Genomic DNA, 21,545 nt, shown 5'->3' with positions numbered 1-21,545 from the left:
GTAAATCTGCATGTAAAAGCATACGCATGTAATTATGTACACTACATAAATCCTTGATAAATATATTACTGATTTATATATTTACCTCAGTATACTTTTAATCATTATTTTACTGTGAATGCATTCTACCTATGAAAGAGAAAAGTTAACTGTAAAACAGCCTTAGGCAGTGTCTTTAGGCAAAATTCCAGAAGAAAGCATTGTTATCCTAGGATATGACTGATCCATGCCTGTCGTTGCCCTTGAAGCCCTTGTAGTGGGATGGGATGAGATGTGGATGTGGAAGACATTGGTATCAGTGATCCTGACCCTGAGTCAGCAGAGGCTAACCTGGGTGTTTGTATCTTCATTTAGAAAATTAGTGATAAAAAATTAAAACCAGAAAAAAATATATCCTTGTAAAATAAGCAACAAAGAAAATATTTTGTTGTACAATCTGTTTATGCTTTAAGCTGTTATTTTAAAAAGTCAAAAGTTTAAGTATATGAAGTAAAAAAAAAAGGTGAATTTATTATTGAAGGAAAAAAATGTTTAGTGTAGCTAAAGTATACAGTGTTTATAAAGTCTAGAGTACTATAGCGTAATGGCCTAGGCCTTCATATTCACTCACAATTTACACATTGAATCACCCAGAAGAAGTTCTCGTCCTGCAAGCTTATTCACAGTTAGTGTCCTATACATGTATAGCATTTAAAAATGGATCTTTTATACCATATTTTTTACGGTACCTTTTCTGTGTTTGGATATGTTTAGATACACAGATATTTACTAATATGTTGTAATTGCTTCCAATATTCAGCATAGTAACATCCTGTATACGTTTTCAGCCTAGGAGAAATAGGCCATAGCATATAGTTTAGGTGCGTAATAGGCTATACCATATTGGTTTGTGTAAGTACACTCTGTGATGTAAAAAAAAACTCTTTTTTATCCTGATTATTCTAGATGTAGGTTATGTACCTAGTTATTTAAGTGAATCTGCTTTTGGCTTCAATTATTTTCTTTTTTGTTTGTTTGTTTCTGTTCTCTATTTCATTAATTTCTGGTTTTATTTTTATTATTATTTTCCTTCTGTTTACTTTTGTCTTTAATTTTCTCTTCCATTTTTGTTTGCTTAAGGTGGAATAATGCAATTGATTCTAATCATGTATTCTTTCTAATATAAACATCTGTTTTTCTTCTCTAACTACGAATATAATTATACTTTGCTAATTTTACTATGCCATATTTTCATTTTGGGGGTTAAATATTTTTTTTAAATTCTCATGTTATTTTTTATATTACTCATTTAGAAGTATCTTGATTTGTTTCTAAGTATTTGAGTATATTTCTTATATATTACTGCTGTTGATTTTTGATCAAATTCCAAACTTATCAGGAAGTAGACTTTTTAATGGTTTCAATTTATTTAACTTTATTGAGTCTTACATTATAGTATGTATATTCCACTATTATTGTGTGGAGAAATCCCTAATTTTAAGTAGATCAGCTGCCTTTATACTATTGCTGAAGTCTTCTAATTATTTTATAAGAATTTTTCTCCAACTTTATTTTTAAATATGTCTATTTTTATATTCAGTTCTGTTTTGCTTCATATTTTTGAGGCTCTACTATTATGTATTTAAAAATTTATTCATGTAGATCCGTACTATAAAATTATTAAGGACTTTGTTTAAAGATGAAAACAAAAGATACCATATAGAACTTTGTTTCAGTCCTTTTTCTGTTTTTTATTTTGCTATGTCTTCAAGTTAACTAAGTTACGTCGCTATGTCTTCAAGTTTACTCATCTTTCCTTCTGTAATATCTAATGTTTTTAATCCCACCAAAGTATCTCTGATCATTTTATTTTTTTTCACTGAGAGTTTCAAAGAGGTATTTTGTATGTCCTCCATGTCACTCTTACCATTCTTAGGTTTTGCTTCCTTGAACATACTGGAATACATTTCTAATAGTTGCTTTAATAGGTATCTACTCACCTATCATCTGAATCATATCTATATTATGTAATTGAATGATTTTTCTCCTTTTTTTCTTTATTATTTGGAGACAGGTTCTTGCTCTGCCACCCAGGCAGGAATACAATGGCACTCTCTGCAACCTCCAATTCTCAGGCTCCAGTGACCTTCCTGATTCAGCCTCCCCAGTAGCTGGGACTATAGACATGTGCCACCACGCCCAGTTGATTTTTTTATTACTATGTAGAGAAGTGGTTTCACTATGTTGCTAGGGTTGATCTTCAACTCCTGGCTTCATGCAGTCCTCCTGCCTCAGCCTTCCAAAGTGCTGGGGTTACAGACATCAGCCACTGTGCATGGAGATTTTTCTCCTTCTTACGGGTCATATTTTTATGTTTATTTACTATTCTGATTTTTTTTTTTGAGGCAGTCTCACTCTGTCACCCAGGATAGAGTGCAGTGGTGTGATCATGGCCCATTGCAACCTCCACCTCCCCTTCAAGCAATTCTTCTGCCTCAGCCTTCGAATAGCTGGGACTGCAGGCACGTGCGACCATACAGCTAATTTTTGTATTTTTAGTAGAGACGGGTTTTGCCATGTTGGTCAGGCTGGTCTCAAACTCCTGACCTCAGGTGATTGGCCTGCCTCAGCCTCCCAAAGTGCTGGGATTATAGGTGTGAACCACCACATTCAGCCATATCCTGGGAAGTTTTATTTGGGTTCCAGACATTTGGAATGTTGTGTTTTGGTTTGCTTAATATTTTTGTGCTCTTTTACTTTGTTTTATGGATGCAGTTACATGACTTGGAAAAAGTTTAATTTGAGGGAGAGCTTACCTTTAGGCTCTTTCAGGTGAATCCATAATACCTTCAGTGTAGGGATACTCTGGCCCCATTACTGATGCAATACTCTTCTAAGGACATGACTTAAGTGCTGTGTTTTAGGAGATCTTTTTATTCTGGATAGTTGAGATGCAGATTATTCCTGTTGCTGTATGAGCTTCTGAGATTACTGTACGTTCTATTTTCTAATGGTTCTTTCCCTCATCTGGAAAGCCTTACTGTATACACTCATCAATACTCAGTTAAAGATTTGTTGGGAACTCCTGCGGCTATCTGCATGTAGTGCTGTTGCTTGTGCAACTCTTTTCTCACGTTTTCTGACCTGCACGTTCTAGTCACTTTGACCTCCCCCAACTGCACACTGTCTTCCACCCCAGATACACTGCCTGACTCTGTTCATGTTCTCCCTCCCACAGCTGCGGCCTGAAAACTCTCTTCAGGCAGTCAGCGATGGAGGTACTCACATGCCACTGTTATATGCTACCACTTGGTTAATGTTGGAAAACTGGTGTTTTATATGTATAGCCAGTACCTAAAAAGGGGGGCACTTAGAGGAGTGGTTTGAGTTTCAGAGAATGGCCTTAACACGTGTATTTGAATCTCTTGGGAGTGTTTTTTTCGACATTCACATTTCACAGACATGGACTGTGAACAGCGGTAGAAGTAAAAGGAATTTATTGGGAGGAAGGAATCAGGGATTTATTGGGAAGGAATAATAAAGTATTAGTACATTCCCTTATTTTGAGGCTTTAATTATAGTTTATATTGAGCATTTAAACTGAATATCATCTGTACACACCTATGTCCTCTAAACATCTTCAAGTTTCTACTTCAAAGGTGAAGTCAAGGATTTTAATTTTCCCATCAACATTTCCAGAGTAGTACAACCATCTTCCTTGTCATCTCTCCAACTATAACAGATCACCTCCCCTTCAAAAATGTTATACGTTCACTAATGGAATCTGCATTATCCTCTTTTAATGTCAGCCAGATTTTGGATCCCTCATGATGGGTGGCAACTGATTTACTATCCATCAAATATTTAGCACAATGCTTTACATGAAGTAAGGAGATAACCCTCTTTATTAGAAAGAAGACTGGAACTTAATTAACCTGCCACTTTTATTATTGTGTGAGCCTGTCTTTATTTGTAAATTGAGGGATGGAGATATGCATATACTGTAGTTCTCTGATTTTGAATGAATACGCAGAAGGAAAATGCTATCGGCTAATTGTGAGTGCTGACAGATCTGCCATGCTATTGTTATTATTATTAGGAAATAAATGAATACTTTTCATTGAAAATATTGAGAAATATATTGTATCCTTAATTGTGGTGAAAGCCCTATCTACATATTAATTCTAGACAAAAGCTCAGAAATGTCTTTTTAATAATTGTTGTAAAGATTGGATTGGTAATAATATAAAAATGTATAAAAGATACTATATATGCATTTTTTTAAATTTATTTCAGACAGAGTCTCACTCTGTGGCCCAGGCTGGAGAACAATGTTGTGTTCTCAGCTCACTGCAACCTCCGCCTCCAGGGTTCGAGCAATTCTCCTGTCTCAGCCTCCCGTGTAGCAGGGATTACAGGCACCTGCCACCATGCTGGGCTAATTTTTATATTTTTAGTAGAGATGGGGTTTTACCATGTTGGCCAGGCTGGTCTTTAAGTGATCCTTCCACCTCCGCCTCCCAAAGTAATGGGATTTCAGGCATAAGTCACCACACCAGGCCCATTTGTTATTATCTGTTATTATTATATGAATCCTAACTTGCAGTGTTTCACTCCTCTCAAGAAATGTTTGCGTACTTCATGGTACATTTAGAAGTGTCATGAGAAACTGCAACAACAAATTCTATTGAGCATAAACATACAAAGATTATATTAGTATATGTGTTAGTGTTTTCTGGAACCAGAGAGTTAACTAGAAGGAACTGTTTAGTGTATCAGAGAAATGTTCGAAAATATTTTTAATAATATTTTTAGAGATTTTTTAAAAATTTAAACTTGTAGGGACATGCAAATCACTCTACCCCAACAAGCAAATTTCAAAACTTTTCATTAGTGGGTTTTAAAATCAATTCAGTCATCCAAAATACTATTATAAGAAAAATATAGGAGGAGAGGCAAAGAAGAAAAAAGAAAAAAAGAAGTGAATAAAGTGGAAGTGAGGAGAATACGCAATATAAAATCATTCACAAATACTGAGGGAAATCATAGAAATATTTCAGATTTTAATATATTGAAAATATTTCTTATTGTAGGTTATAGTAAAAATGTTTGAAAGCCATTGTTTTAAATAACAACATAGACTAGAAATGAGCAGAATGAAATTTATTTTAGTTGAGAAAAAACTTAAAATATTGCAATTATTTGTGACTAAGAGGAAAACAATTATTTTCCTCATTAATGAATAAAATTATCATATTCAAAATAGTTTCTATAATTAATTGTGTTTTCACATAATTCTCCCATCTTACTATTTTATTAGCAGTACTTATATGCAGTATACGTTTATGATGTATTTACATTGTATTTACTGTGAAGCTTCTTTGAAGATATATTCTATATAAATTGCTTTAAATATTTCCCAGGAAGCTAGTAAATAAATATATATATATATATATATAAATGCATATTGTCTCACCGACATTTAATTGTGGTATGGAATTTAAAACAGCATACAAAATGCTTTTTGTCAATAATCAAAGTGCATATTGAACTGATACGCTTTTGCTTTTTTGCCTGACCACTGTCAAGAAGTTCACATAGCTCAAATGTTATTATTGTGTCTAAAGTCAAAAAATGTTCTACTGTAATGTTAGTGTTTATTCATTAAGTTCCAAGGATATTAAACATATACTTTTGATTGGAATATAGCCATGTCTGTCAATGATGATAGCCATGTAGTCATTAATGCCTATATATTGAAAAGTCAATTATAATCTCCTAAATTATAAAGTCAGATTTGTGAGGATGAACTTCTTTTTTCTTCTTTAGGAATGGCAAGCTCATTGAAGAAAATGAAAAGTACATATTGAAAGGGAGCAATACAGAACTCACTGTCAGGAACATAATCAGTAGTGATGGTGGTCCTTATGTCTGCAGGGCCACAAATAAGGCAGGAGAAGATGAAAAGCAAGCGTTCCTCCAAGTCTTTGGTAAGCATTATAGCATAGTGTTTAAAACTATGGTGTCTAGTAGAAGATTCGAGTCCAATTCTACTGTAATCATATGGATTATTTAAACTTTCCATATAAAACCCGTATTCTTTTCTCTGTAATATGTTCCTAAATTTCAGCTACCAGATAGAATTATTTTAAATAACAAAATTACACTTGCAAATTTTTTAAGTCATTGATATACTTATAACACAAGCAGAAAAAAATTATTTAAATTGCACCTAGTGGGGTTTGTCATCTGTCTCTGTAAGGATGGGTCTTTGTAAGTCTCTGAATGACACATGTTAGGATCAATTTTAACAATATATTTCAAAAGGGCACATTTTTAAGGCTACAATTTAAAAACGTTGGCATGTAACTCTAGTTAAATATTCTTTCATTTAACTAAATAAAAATATAAGATAAATACCTTTCATTTTACGAAGAGCCATGGTATCTTTTTTAGGTAGCTTATAGAGTGTAGAAAACTAGTACTTTACAAAAATATATTGAGGTAGCTTCCATTATGCTTAAAAGAAAAAAGATAGTGATGGCAGTGGGTGCTTCTAATTCAATTTATCCCTTTAAATAGTGTAATACTAAAATTACATGCCCTATTAACATTTATATGTTTTTTCTAACTTAAAAATATTGTTATTGAAATGCTTTCACAACAAAAAGAGTGAAAAGGAAGGAAGGAGAAATCTGTGAGAGTAAGAAGGAGCAGGGTTTGCAGGTGACAGGTGCAGAGGTACCCCTTACCAAGACTATGAGATGAATAGTAATGCCTGCATGGACACACCCTCTGCGGATTGGCCCTGTAGTCACTGCTGTGGAAGCATTTTCTGAACTAAAGAGATATTTATAAAGCTCATACTCTAGTGGAGAGACATGGAGAATAAACAACTATACCAAAATGTATTAAAATCAAAAAAGTCCATGTTAAAAGTAAAGATAGAGAGTTAAACTGGCTAAATCAGGTAGCATTGGAAATGAGAAGTCTTACTTTGGATAGCATGGTGGTGCAAACATTATCCTTCATTCAGAAGGATGATGTTTAGGTGATGTTTACACAAAAATTTAATGGTTAGAAGTAGGCCAAGCTAAAAGCATAAGAACATTGTTCACTTGGAGGTAAGAGTAAATATACATAAAACTCTTAGAAATTGTAGAAAGTCCTCAACCTGATCTAACAGTGTTGAAAATATTGTTTTCTTTGAAACTTACAAAATTAGAGAAGTATGACTCAGTATCAAAATAAACATATTAGAAATGGTATTATGTGAGATTGTTCCAAAGGGTAGATGATCTTAATCTGACTCAAAGCAACCATCTGAAATAGTTGTTACTTTGTTTTTTTTTTTTTTTTTTTGAGACGGAGTTTCGCTCTTGTTACCCAGGCTGGAGTGCAATGGCGCGATCTTGACTCACCGCAACCTCCGCCTCCTGGGTTCAGGCAATTCTCCTGCCTCAGCCTCCTGAGTAGCTGGGATTACAGGCACGAGCCACCATGCCCAACTAATTTTTTGTATTTTTAGTAGAGACGGGGTTTCACCATGTTGACCAGGATGGTCTCGATCTCTCAACCTCGTGATCCACCGGCCTCGGCCTCCCAAAGTGCTGGGATTACAGGCTGTTTTTTTTTTTGTTTGTTTGTTTGTTTGTTTTTGAGATGGAGTCTTGCTCCTGTTGCCCAGGCTGAAGTGCAATGATTCCATCTTGACTCACCACAACCTCCACTTCCTGCGTTCAAGCGATTCTTCTGCCCCAGCCTCCCAGGTACCTGGGATTGCAGGCATGCGCCACCACTTCTGGCTAATTTTTTATTTTTAGTTGGTTGGGGTTTCTCCATTTTGGTCAGGCTGGTCTTGAACTCCTGACCTCAGGTGATCTGACCCCCATGGCCTCCCAAAGTGCTGGGATTACAGGCGTGAGCCACCCAGTCATATATATATATTTTTTTAATCAGGATTGCAATGAAAAAGAAAATAAAGATTTTTTTGTTTCTGATATTTTCATCAAGTATAAAATAATACATGAAATTTTACATGTTATGTTATTGTTGTAATCACTTTTGTGTAGTAATATTGAACAAACTTTTGTTGCGCTTGACACAAAATTGTATGCATATTGTGGGAATATAAATAAATCTATTAAAGTTAATGAAATAAACAGTGAATTGTTAAAAATTCTGTATGCTCTGTTTCTCATACCAGGAATGTTATTTTCTGAGTAAGAACAACTTACTCATGTTTCTTGGTTAAGTGTATTAAAAGATATAAAAAGTAACTCATACTGAAATAATATGTACTTAATTATATCTATTTTATATCTAAACAAGCAAAAATTTAGGAAATGCAGATAACTCAGATTTTGAAAAATAAAGCTCTCTGGAACTATGTAAGTTTAGAGTGGGACATATTTTAATATAAAGATAATTAAAATTAGTGGATGTAATGTTTTTCTTTTTATAAAGTCATAATTTAAAACATTGTTTATATTACCTAATATATTATTAAGTAAACTGAAGTCAGAAGAAATCAATTAGAATCACATACATAAGTCACATGTAAATATATTTACTTAGTAAACGTTTCAGAATTTTGTATAGTTCTACTTGCTACATTTTCAGTATATAATCTCATTTACTTCTTTGGTGAAATTGTTAAAACTTAAGAGAAAATTAAACCAATTGTGTGTGCATGTGTGTGTATAAATATATTCATATGTGCACGCATATATATGATATTGTGGCTTTAAGAGAGGAAAATAAGTAATGAGATGGCTTTTAAATTGGCACAATTTTGAAACAAATTATAATTTTAATGTTGGTTTCTAAGCCACCTCAAGTTACTTTTTATTATGATAACAGATGAGTATTATTTTCTAATTTTTTCCCTACACTATTCAACTGTCCTGGCATGTCTGTAAAGCCAAACAGGCCACTGTAATTACTACAGAGCTAATAATAGCACACTGTACTAAAGTAGACTTAAATGCCCATCATGACTTTTGTCTGAGTAGTAACATTTTCCTCTAATACCTATTGAGTAATATATATATATATTCTTTACAGTACAGCCTCACATAATACAGCTTAAAAATGAAACTACATATGAGAATGGTCAAGTCACACTCATATGTGATGCAGAAGGGGAGCCTATTCCAGAAATCACTTGGAAAAGAGCTGTGGATGGCTTCACGTTCACAGAAGGTGATAAGGTAACAGCATCTCAATATGTAACAGTTTCCATTACCATGCAATTTCAGTATTTTCAATATCATTAAATCTCAAATTAGTCTCCAATTTATCCAGTAACTTCTAGTAATCAAATAAATAGTTTAATTTTTTAAAAGGTAACTTAACACAGTGTTAGCCTACCAACTTCAGGGGTGGGAGAATGTGAATGTGAAATATTTAAAGATGTTTTTTATTAAGTCACAGAAGTTTAGGCTACTGATATTATTAGCATTGCTTCACTAGACTTTTGTTACACATTGAATCTATAAAATGTGTTATTGCAATTTTAACCCCTGCTGTGTAAGTATCTGGCCTTTGCAAATTCACTGACCATGAGACAATTACTAGGACAAATAACATAGCCATTCTAAAAACAGGAATAAGGATTTATAAACCAGCGCATTCACCTTTAAACCTCAGCACTTTCAGTTTATTAAAGATGTGATTGTATATTTAGAAAATACTGTGGTGAGTGATGAATGTTGGAAGGGTTTTGCAGAAAAGATTTACTTCAAATTTAATGTGTTTTCTACTTAGACAGGTGTCAACAAACTGCAGTTCATAGGGCAAATTTGGCCTCCAGCCTGTTTTGTAAATAAAGTTTTATTGAAACTAAAGCAAAGTAATTTAAATTCAAAAAGTCTGGCTGTCTTTCAACACTTTACTCTTTAGAACTGTCCTTCTGCAGTGTAAGTGTAGGTTCTACTTTCATATAATTAACATCTAATATAGAGAAGTGCGAAGAAATTGCAGTATTGTGATGATCTTTAACCAGAATGCATTCAAGTTACTTAGAAATCGATGAAACATTACTGTATGTTTCACTATACTTCATGGATTTTAATTATTATATTATTTTTCACACCTATTCATATAAACTTCAAATACAAACAAGAGAAAAAGGAACAGATAGTGAAGTTATGATGAAATGATAGTATTGTCAATTTCACATAAGTGAAGATTATAAAATTAGGTGATTACATTGCTATTCTCTACTCAGTGTTAAAGAGAGCCCTCCTTTAAATTTTTTTTATTATTAAAGTTATTTATGTAAAGAGTCTGATTTCTAAAGTATTCATACAACTCAATATAACTTTGCTTTATTAACATTGACATGCTGCAGAGAGCTACTCTTGGCACTGGTGGAGAGAAAACACAGCAATTGTGAGGCAGTGAACTCAGTCTTGACCTGTTAGAGCAGAAGGAAAAACAAGACCTAATTCAGCTGACACCCAGTCACAGAGAGACCATTTAAACCAGCCCTAGCCAGAAAGAAATCGCTGATCCCAGTGGTACACACTTGAGTGGCTGCAAACCTCATCACTGAGGACCAAAGTGCCCTGTATCTCCCAGTAAACTTGAAAGAAAATGTAGGCCATAAGGGCTGCAAGCCTATTTTTTTATAGGTTTTTATTTTATTTTATTTTATTTGGTTGTTCCTGTTATTGTTTTGTACAGACAGGGTTTTGTCATGTTGCCCAGACTGGTCATGAACTCCTGGGCTCAAGGGATCCACCTGCCTCAGTCTCCCAGAAGGCTTGGATTACAGAAGACAGCCACCTTGTCTAGCCCAAAATTTATTTAGATTATTTCTTATTATCATTATTCTTGATCTATAAATGTTAGTATACATAGAAATGAAAGATATTGATGAATTATAATGGAAAGTGTCACACAATCATAGCTTAATCCTGACATTTTTGCTTTTGGTGTGTCATTGACCATGTTAGTTCTCATCTCTGATTTCAGTTTCTGCATGTATAAATCAGGATATAAGACCTACCTGAAAAAGACCTATCTGAAGATAAAATGAGATTACACGTAGCAATATCTCAGACATGAGGCAAACAAGTGGAAAGTGTTGTTTTATATTATTATTATTATTATTTTGAGACAAGTCTTACTCTGTCATCCAGGCTGGAGTGCAGTGGCATGATCCTGGCTCATCACAACTACCGCCTCCCAGGTTCAAGCAATTCTCTTGCCTCAGCCTCCTGAGTAGCTGGGATTACAGGTGCCTGCCACCACACCCGGCTAACTTTTGTATGTTTAGTGGAGACAGAGTTTCACCATGCTAGCTAGGCTGGAAAGTATTATTTTCTATTATTCTTGGAATCATCCTATATTTACTCAGTATTATACATACTGTTAGGTTGTGATTAAATTTTTCATAGAGAAAAATGAGTATGTTAACTGTTTCAATGAATGCTGTCACAAAAGGGACTAAATATTTTCATGAGCATAGTCACATGTACTTTATGATGGAATACCATCTAAAAACAACTGAATCTTCTACCCCTAGTTGTCAGAGATTGTGCTTCCTTATCGTCGCTATAAAGAATATTATTCTAAAATAATCTCTAGCAATGTTAATTCAATAATTCATGTATCAGGTTTTACCACACTAAATTCCAGACCTGGTGACTATATATCACATTCCTCTTGGAAGGTGACAACGTCGGAAGTCTGCATTTGGCTTTCATCATAAGCACCTTACATTTGCCTTCCACTTCCATCCATACAGGGGAGTGCAGCTGAGGTCTCCAGCTTCCTATGCTAGACGAGTATAGATTCTCAGGCTGCAGTTAAGTGATGAAGGCTAGTCTCTACCTATGAGACACAAAATATCAGAATAGAAATATAGATTTCTTACATCATCATCTTTTTCCTGCCTGTCTTGCACATCTATCTTGACTAACTCCAAATTTTCCTCTGTGGGAAGTGAGTCAGTTTTTTCCTTCTTTGGGCCATTGTACACCTTTCACATTTTATAGCAGTATATACTGATTTGGAATAGATTCTTCAACATTCTAAGACATACCTAACTAGGGCCTGAAAGTAGGCAAAAAGATTATGTTGTATTCCACAAAACAATGTTATTTAGGAATGCATTGTTCTTTGTCTGTTTTTCAAAATATGCTTTTATATAATATGAAAAACCTGGATTTTTTAAAACATTTGTCTAAAAATATTATGTTATTTGTCAAATTTAGTATTAAATTGAAGTAAAAAGTTCTACTCAGAGTGATTTTTGCCTCTATGATTATAACAAAATGATAAACATAACAGTAAGTAAGTTTATATATATGGTTAGAATGTTTTATATCATAAATATAAAGTGCCTATTATATTATCTTGCAGATGACATCTCCCTGTGTCATTTGTCATCTCTTAATATACAGAATCTATAATTATTTTATTCCTGTTATACTTGTCCTACCTAGTAAATTATAGACCTATATCCACCAGAAATTAATCCCACTCTACATTGAATAAGTGTTTGAAATACACAGCAATACATTATGACTCTCTTAAGGCAGCATTTCTCAACTTCAGTCATTTGATAATCAGCTTCATCCATTTTCTGTATTCATGTGCTGCCTGAACGGATACATGTCTGCTTTCTTCTTTAAATTGAATTGTTTTTATTTTTTCTTATCTTTGCCCAAATGTTCAGTGATACATATGCCACTTATATTTTTAAATGCATATTAATGTATTAATTAATGAGTAATACCTAACCTCAGCTTATCCACCCAACCCCCAGTGGTTCACAGATCACATTTTTAGAAATTCTGCTTTTGTGTCCAAACATATTTTGAATTAATATGATGCAAAATTTAGCTATGAAATATTGAGTGGGGCATGTTAAAAGATGTTTCAATCAGGACAGAGCCCATTTTCCATCTTCCTATTTGTGGGTCCCTGTACTTTTCTCCAGTAAATGATATGCTTCACTTCACTAATGGGTACTGAGTTTATTCACAAATCATTGTAACAGAAACTCATTTAATTCCACGTCTTAGCACTGAATGATTCTTTTGAGATAATGCCAATAAACTGAATAAATAAGGCAGAGGGATTAGCTTTAAAGGCAATTTCTTCTTTTTTTTTTCTGCTAAAGTAAAATAATAAAATGCTGGCATTGGTCTGAATCTGGATATCCTGCATAATTTGTAGTAAAAATAGTAGTATTTTCTGTTCTTTTACATTCATTGAGAAAATGTGATTTTCTGTATTATATAAAATGACTAAAGGGATTCAACATTAACTTTTATACCGTGAATCTAGTTTTACTTTCCTTTCCTTCCAATAAATAGATATATTAAAACTGAAATTTAAGATTATTTTGTGATCGAGCATGGTGGTTCAAGCCTGTAATTCCAGCACTTTGGGAGGCTGAGGCAGGTGGATCACTTGAGGCCAGGAGTTCAAGCCCAGCCTGTCCAACATGGCAAAACCCCATCTCTACCAAAAATACAAGAAGTCAGCCAAGCCTGGTGGGTGTGTGCCTGTAGTTCCAGCTAGTTGTCGGGTGGGGGTTGGTGGTGCTGAGGCAGGAAAATCACTTGAACCCAGGAAGCAGAGATTGCATTGAGTCAAGAGATCCTGCCTTTGCACTCCAGCCTGAGTGATAGAGTAAGACTGTGTCTCAAGGAAAGAGAGAAAGACAGAGAGAGAGAGAAGGAAGGAAGGAAGGAAGGAAGGAAGGAAGGAAGGAAGGAAGGAAGGAAGGAAGGAAGGAAGGAAGGACGGACGGAAGAAACAAAAAGAGGAAGGACCTCCCTCAGCCTCCCCAGTAGCTGGAACTACAGGCACCTGCCAGCATGCCTGGTAATTTTTGAATTTTTAGTAGAGATGGAGTTTCACCATGTTGGTCACGCTGGTCTCAACCTCAGGGGATCCACCAGCCTGGGCCTCACAAAGAGCTGGGATTACAGGCATGAGCCACTGCACCCTGTGTTAATTTTAATTAAAAACAGGAATTATTACCTTAACAATTTGTTTTGCATCAATACACACCAATACACATAAATTGTAGTTTTACCAAAGTGGTCCTTGGTGTTTCCATAGTGTAGAAAGAGTAAGCATTTTCCTCCATGAATGTAAACACTATGATATGAATGCATACTTAAAATCCATACTTAAAGTCCTTTTGCAGACTAAAATACCAGTTCAAAAAGGAATTTCTCTCAATAATAAAAATAGGCAGTTCCTTAAATACAACTACCTAAAAAAAAGTGCTTTAAAATTTATAACAATTTAAATATGTCACCATGTAAATATTTATTATAATATTACTGCATTCATTATGTTATTGTTTTATTCTCAATTATTATTATATGCATATGAGTATTTTATTTCAATTGTCATTTATGGTTCTGGGTTCCTGCTGTGGATTTAAGAAAACTTTGTATTTTAAAAATTATTTACTTAAGCCAGTTTTATTGAAAAGCAGAAAGCAATGAACTTCTAACATCTCATTAAACTCTCCACTGAAAATTCTTTTTATGTATAAAATGTGAAGATCACATTAGCTTTTTTTATTCTTAAACAAATATAACTTTTTCAAAATAAATTTTATACAACATAAGCAGTGAATTAATCAGTTACAGGAATTTATGTAACTAACGTATCCTTTATTACTAACCCCAATACACTTAATAACTATCAACAAATAACTGAAGGCTTTTATATTAACATGTACTAGTCTAGACACAGGAGTGTAGGACTAAAAAATAAAAGTTTCACTGGGCACAGTGGCTCATACCTGTAATCCCAGCACTTTGGGAGGCCCAGGTGGGTGGATCACAGGAGGTCTGGAGTTTGAGACCAGCCTGATCAACATGGTGAAACCACGTCTCTACTAAAAACACAAAATTAGATGGGCGTGGTTGTGCATGTCTGTAATTCTAGCTGCTCGGGAGGCTGAGGCAGGAGAATCACTTGATCCCTGAAGGCAGAAGTTGTGGTGAACCAAGATGGCACCACTGTACTCCAGCCTGGGCGACAGAGTGAGACTCCGTCTAAAAAAAATGAAATTAAAAAAAAATGTTTCTTGCTTCATGATACATACAATTTAAGAGAGGAGATGAAATTAAACTATATTTAAAATTAACAGTCATTTTATTATGAAATACAGCTTTGAAATATGCAATTTTCATATACAAAATACCGGTTTTGAGTATACAAGTAGTCTTTCACATGGTCCCAGATATAACTTTGGCATATTTCTCTACACTTACACAGACCCCGTTCAATATGTTTGCCTCACAGTCCTCTTTTTCAGTGTATTTTGCAAACTGTATCACAGAAATATCTCCTCATAATTTGTTTCAGACTGACAAAAATTACTTAGACTTTGATTATAAAAATGAAAAAAAAAATTTATTCCTCATAAAAGTAATAAAAATAAAGTTGTAAAAAATGAATTTTTTTTTTGCATTTAAAAACTGTGTAATGGTATAATTAATTGGAAGCACCTTTATATTATAGGGGACAATTTAAGATTTTTAACTTCCTTTTCTGCCCCAAATAGAAATGACTAAAAGGTGACCAACAAATCCATAATTACTTCATTTAAAATATGGAGTCTGTAGAGTTTCAAACATTTCCATTTTTTAAAAAGCTCTAGTGAAATGAAAACATAAAACATAAAAAATGGCATATTTATAGTATTGTCTTTAAGAATGAAGGACAGTATATAAGTCTTTTTTTATACATCCTGTGAGTAGTTATACTTCTGGGCAAATTTTTTACCGCTTAATTTTTATTACTTTTATGAGGAATTTTATTTGTACCTTTTTACCAAGCCCTGAAGGTGCATTCTGGGATGAAATTATAGACAATTCTTAGTGTTAGATTCAAAGACAAATAAAAAACCAAATAGTACAGAATAAAAAGCCAAGAACAAATGTCAAGGAGGGAAGCCTAATATAAAAATAAAATAAATAAACAATAAAAGATTTTAGCAAATAATTGAAGGCACAGTAATATGTTTGTTCAGATATTTTCTTCATATTTTCAGTCAAACTAGACACATTGCTTACTTACTATGGATGTTAGTACGTCAACAGGGTTGACATTACAAAAATGCATAGAATTTCCAACAATCAGAGATTATAGATAATAATTAATAATTATAATTATTATAATATATAATATAATTATTATATTTGAAATGAATGTCCATTCCCTTGAATTTCTCTAGCATAATCTGCAAGATCTTCAATGTCTAAAAGAAAATATTTTCATTTGACATGATATTGCATTACAGGAACTCAAATAATCTATATTTCCCTGTTATTCTGTCTTGTTTAAGATTTAGATCTGTGAGTTAATGTTCAGCATAATGGGACTAACTTACTTTTGTACTTAGGAATCACATAAGGAGCTGTATACAATTAAACCTGGCTGAGCCTCCCTCTCTAAGATATAACTGAGGCTACCTTTTAGATATTTTGATACAGTAAACTTTCAGTGGGAATTGAAGAGCTTTATTTTGAAAATGCCCAGAAATGGTTCTTGTGTATATGCCCTGTAGAGATACTCTGTCTTTGAAATTACTGTATTTCTTCCATCACAGACACGCACATGCATGCAACATACACAAATACACACATATACACATTCATAAATTGTTGCTTAGAAAAATTATAATTTTAATATTAAATACAGCTACATATAGAATAAGTATGTAAAATAAATTGGTTGATATGACTCATATCTTTCTAATGATGATAGTTTTGGCATCCGAAGTTTATATAAAATAAAGCTTAAGGAACTAGTATTATGTGGTAGTTGTAAGACTGATTTATCTGCCCTGTGATATCAGGTAATTTGATACCTGCGAAAGTCCACCATTTATAAATAAGTTTCCTTCAATCTGCAACATTTCTTTATTTTGTAAGTCTTTCAATTGCCTCAGTAAATATTATAAATTTTAAGATAGTTTTTATTCTGTAAGTTAGAGATTTACTAACTTTTCAGTTGATTTTCTAATAACACTTTATAGTGAGGGAATGTTTTTTCCATTTTCTTCATTTCACTTTCCATATAAATCAATTAGTAAAGAAAGCCAAGGGTAATTTGATAATGTCTTTAAACTGGAAAAAAAAAAATGTCAATTTCTGATTCTAGAGAAGAATGCTAATCAGCATACCACGAGTTCCTGGCACCTGTAGATTTTAACACTCTGTGTGTGCGTGTGTGTGTGTGTGTGTGTGTGTGTGTGTGTGTGTGTGTGTGTTTCTTTTTTCTTCTTTTTCCACAAAGATAATGGCCTTTTCTGAAGGATTTTTTATTTGAATGACATTTTAAAGACCTACCTAATGCATTTTTTTCATACTAGTGCTCCGAGAGCAATAATATAGGTTCCTGCTGGGCAGTAGGCAAAATGGATACTTCTGTTCCCCATCTGATGTAGGTGGTAGAATATAATTAGGCCTGTTAGAAACCTTCCTTGATGCTTCTGAGCTTGCTGAGAGGTGGGCTTTCAATCATTTACAACTTTCTGAAATCCTTTGCTGCACACAGCTTGAATAAAGATTTTCAGAAAAGTGTAGTCGCATGTTGAAAATGTAATTTTAAGAACTATTTTTGAAATAATTCTAGATATTTTTAAATTTAACATGTCTTGTATAAAACATCATTTAGTAATGAACTATTATTTTGAAGTCTATAATAAGAATTTTCACTTAAAAAACTGTCATCAGTTTTATAAGTTGATGTTATAGTAGTTTACAATTTTATGATGGTTGTTTTGGGGAAAAAGTTATTTATATATTAAAAGTGATTTCAATAAGACTTTGCAACAAACATATATTATTTTCTTATAACTACCATGTTCTACATAAATCATTCAGTTAGCATTTTCATCTGCTTATGAATTGGTCTACAACTATATTTGAAGAAAATATAAATTCATATAGCTATAAAGAAATATAAAGACATCAGTGAATATTAGTAGACTTAACAACAACAATAACATTTCTGATCATGTAATTTGAATTATGTATGTGGTATTCTAGTGAATAACATTAAATATGTTTTAACAACAAGATGAAATAAATTTGAATGAATATATGTATGGCAATGCATTTCGGTTCAATTTTTTAAAAATATATAGAAAAACTAAAGTTGAATAAATTTTATGTTATTACAGTATCTATGAAAATTTTTGAGGAAACATTCTAATAAAAATTGCAACAAAAGAATATATGTGGAGCTTAAGCATGCAACAAAAATCAGTAGTTAAGAAAATATTGCTTTCACAATAATTAATGAATAAAATTGAATCCATTACAACAAAAATTGCCTTAATACAGAAGTTGCAATGGATTCATTGCTCTTGACCCAGGGATTAACATAATAAATTTAAAAAAACTATATTCAATGAATATATTCAGTTAAAAAATTAACCTTGTGTTTAGTAGCTTGTGTTTAAGTGTGACAAATTCTTAGATGAGAATCATTCTTCACTATGGTATTATATTCTCATGGTCTGTCTCTTACAATAGCATCATTGCTTCTGTTTTGTGATCTACGAAGTTTTTGTCTGACTTTCTAAGTCTTTCATTGTCAGAAGTCAGATGATTTTTTGATAGGACAATAATGTATCTACTTATAAGAAAATGTATTTTATACTCTTATCAAGTAAGTAGGAACAGTAAAAATCTAATATTCATAAATCCTACCATTTTATCCCTGGTCCATAGGACTTACCTTGCTCACTCTTTTTAATTGCCAACTTATATTTTATTATTACAATAATCACTGCATTAGGTATATGCCCAGTCTTTTTTGTTTGTTTTTTCACATAATGAAAACATTTCTGGCAAAATACAAATCAGTTTTGTTTGCTTTTATCCCCTTTCTCCACATGCAGTAGCACAGCTGAACTAAGCTGAAGAAAATCTCAGTCATTTTAAGTGGTCTCTATTTAATATTATGATCCAGAACATAATTTGAATTTCTTTCTGCTGCCTAGAACTTATCCTACCTTTTCTTGTTCATTTTCTTGACCACTGTTTTAGATAACTACTACATAAATTTTATCTATTCTCAAATTTATGAGACTCCGCTATTCTCCAATAGCTCAGCTGATGATTCACTTCCTCTTCTACTAATTAGTTGTAAACAGTTAAAAGAAAATCTTAATAAATCCTGACTACTACACCTGCACACAAACCCAGCAGAACCTATATGTTACCATGAATGAAATATCTGAGTTTTCATGTGGAGTCTAGATTTCATCCTCTCTAACATATTATGGATGTCAGTCCAGTAATTCATCTCTCTATATCCAGCATTTTTGTACTTTAATACCTCATTGATCATTACCATCAACATTTAAAGTCAAATGCCCATCAATGATAGACTGGTTAAAGAAAATGTGGCACATATAAACCATGGAATACTATGCAGCCATAAAAAAGAATGAGTTCATGTCCTTTTCAGGGACATGGATGAAACTGGAAATCATCATTTTCAGCAAACTAACACAAGAACAGAAAACCAAACACCATATGTTCTCACTCATAAGTGGGTATTGAACAATGAGAACACATGGACACAGGGAAAGGAACATAACGCACTGGGGCCTGTTGGAGGTGGAGGGGCTAGCGGAGGGTTAACGGGGTGAGGGAATTCGGGAGGGCTAAAATTAGGAGAAATACCTAATGTAGATGATGGGGGAATGGATGCAGCAAACCACCGTGGCACGTGTATACCTGTGTAACAATCCCGCAAGTTCTGTGCATGTATCCCAGAACTTAAACTGTAATTTAAAATTTTAAAAATTAAAAAATGAAAATAATAGATCTTTAAAAAGTGATTCTTCTCTTGATACACATACACAAGCACATAAACATATACTCATCCTTCATACATATGTGTGTATTTATGTATGTGCCTATTCCTCCAATTATCTCTTGAGCATACTCCAGTTAGATTTTTATCACTTCACTGAAACTCTGACAAGCTAACCAATAACCTTCACTTTAAGAAACCTTATGGTTGACCTAGTTAAACAACCTCTTCTGTTTGTAACATGTTATTTGGCTTCTAAGGAACTCCTGTTTTTTTCTCTTATTAAGCTGTTCACTTCCTTAGTCGCTTTTGATCATTCTTTGTATTCGAATTGGCATCTAAATAGTTGGGCACCCTAGTCTGGCATTCATTCTTGGACTTGTCTAATGTTGAGTCCTTGGTGATTTCATCTAGTCTTATGGCTTTAATGATCAGCTGGATTCTGTAATCTCCAAATTTCAACTGTGGACCTCTCTACTGAACTCCAGTCTTCTATGTCCAGTGACTTACCAGACAGCTCCACTTGGATAGTAAATAAATCTTTCAAAGTTAAAATATCCAGTTCAATACTGTACTTTCTCCCCACCCCCCAGATTTCCTTCTCCTTCAGTCATCCCAATCTCATTAACTGGTTTCTTTTTCCATTTAGGAAAGTGCTTGCCATCCTCTTTGGCTCTTATTTGTTTTTATCCTGGCTAGAAATACATTTTTAACTGTTACTTTTGGTTCAGAGGTACAGGTTTATTATACAGGTAAATTGCATATTATGGGGGTTTGAAGTACAGATTATAGAAATTCACATTTTTAGCAAATGTTGTTAGCCCGACTTTAATATACCAATAATGCAATTACTTTTCAACAACCAGCTGCTACTGCCTTGGTCCAAGCCATCATCATGACTTGCCCATGTTATTTCAATAACTTCCTAAGAAGTATTAATGCATCCACTCTTTTGCCTGTTATTCTCATTAAAATGATTAGATTGATTCACCAGAAACAAGCCAGATTGTTTTCTTCAAAAACCTTTAGTATTCTCATATCATTTGGAATTTTCTGCTCTTACTTAATGGCTTTACATGATAGACCATTTTTCCAATTGCTATTACCACCTGCTTTTCCTTATATTCTAATTTTCTTTTTCTTTTTCTTTTTCTTTTTTTTATTTTATTTTATTTTTTTTTTTTTTTAACGTGAGACAGGGTCTTGCTCTTTCACGCAGGCTGAGTACAGTGATTCAATCATGGCTTAGTGCAGCCTCAAACTCCTGGATCAGCCAATCCTCCCACCTCAGACTTCTGGGTAGCTGAGACTACAGGCACATTCTAACATGCCCAGTTTATCCCACCCTCAAGATCAATTAACTTTAGCTAAATGAAATTTCATGTTTCCTCCATCAATCCTAGGGCACTGCAAGCTTTTCAATGGTAATTTATCTATTTAGAAGACTGAATGCAAATTAAATCATAAATTCACTAAAAACTATTTCAAAACTTTAACATGCTTACTGGAGTTTCTAATTATTTTTTGTATTTTCTGAGAGTAGCGCTTGAACTGTCAAACTGAAATCTATATGATGGACTATTGATTTATAACAGGTAATAACTATGAGTATGTTTAGGTTAATTGTTGGGTTCTTTAGATCAAAACTAAGGATAAAATTCAGTCCACTGTCACTGAACTTACAAAATGAAAAGTCAAGTTAGAGAGAGCTTAGGTGTATAAAATGCTATAGTTGATTTTCTGTG

At 33.4% G+C, this 21,545-nt stretch overlaps 1 protein-coding gene across 6 annotated transcripts in view; it reads left to right on the top strand.

Moving 5' to 3' along the window:
* The window catches only part of NCAM2 (neural cell adhesion molecule 2), a 504,760-nt gene that overhangs the window by 323,385 nt on the left and 159,830 nt on the right, over nucleotides 1-21,545 (top strand). For all 6 annotated transcript variants that reach the window (XM_003934329.4, XM_010344887.3, XM_074389453.1 and 3 more), the window contains 2 exons: nucleotides 5,809-5,969; nucleotides 9,046-9,191. In XM_003934329.4, coding sequence (XP_003934378.2) covers nucleotides 5,809-5,969; nucleotides 9,046-9,191 — 307 coding nt within the window. The remainder of the gene's footprint in view (nucleotides 1-5,808; nucleotides 5,970-9,045; nucleotides 9,192-21,545) is intronic.

This window comes from Saimiri boliviensis, chromosome 18 (genome assembly GCF_048565385.1).
Source record: "Saimiri boliviensis isolate mSaiBol1 chromosome 18, mSaiBol1.pri, whole genome shotgun sequence".
NCBI classification, from domain to species: domain Eukaryota; kingdom Metazoa; phylum Chordata; class Mammalia; order Primates; family Cebidae; genus Saimiri; species Saimiri boliviensis.
Note: the sequence above shows the minus strand (reverse complement) of the source record. Positions and strands in the feature narration are given on the sequence as shown.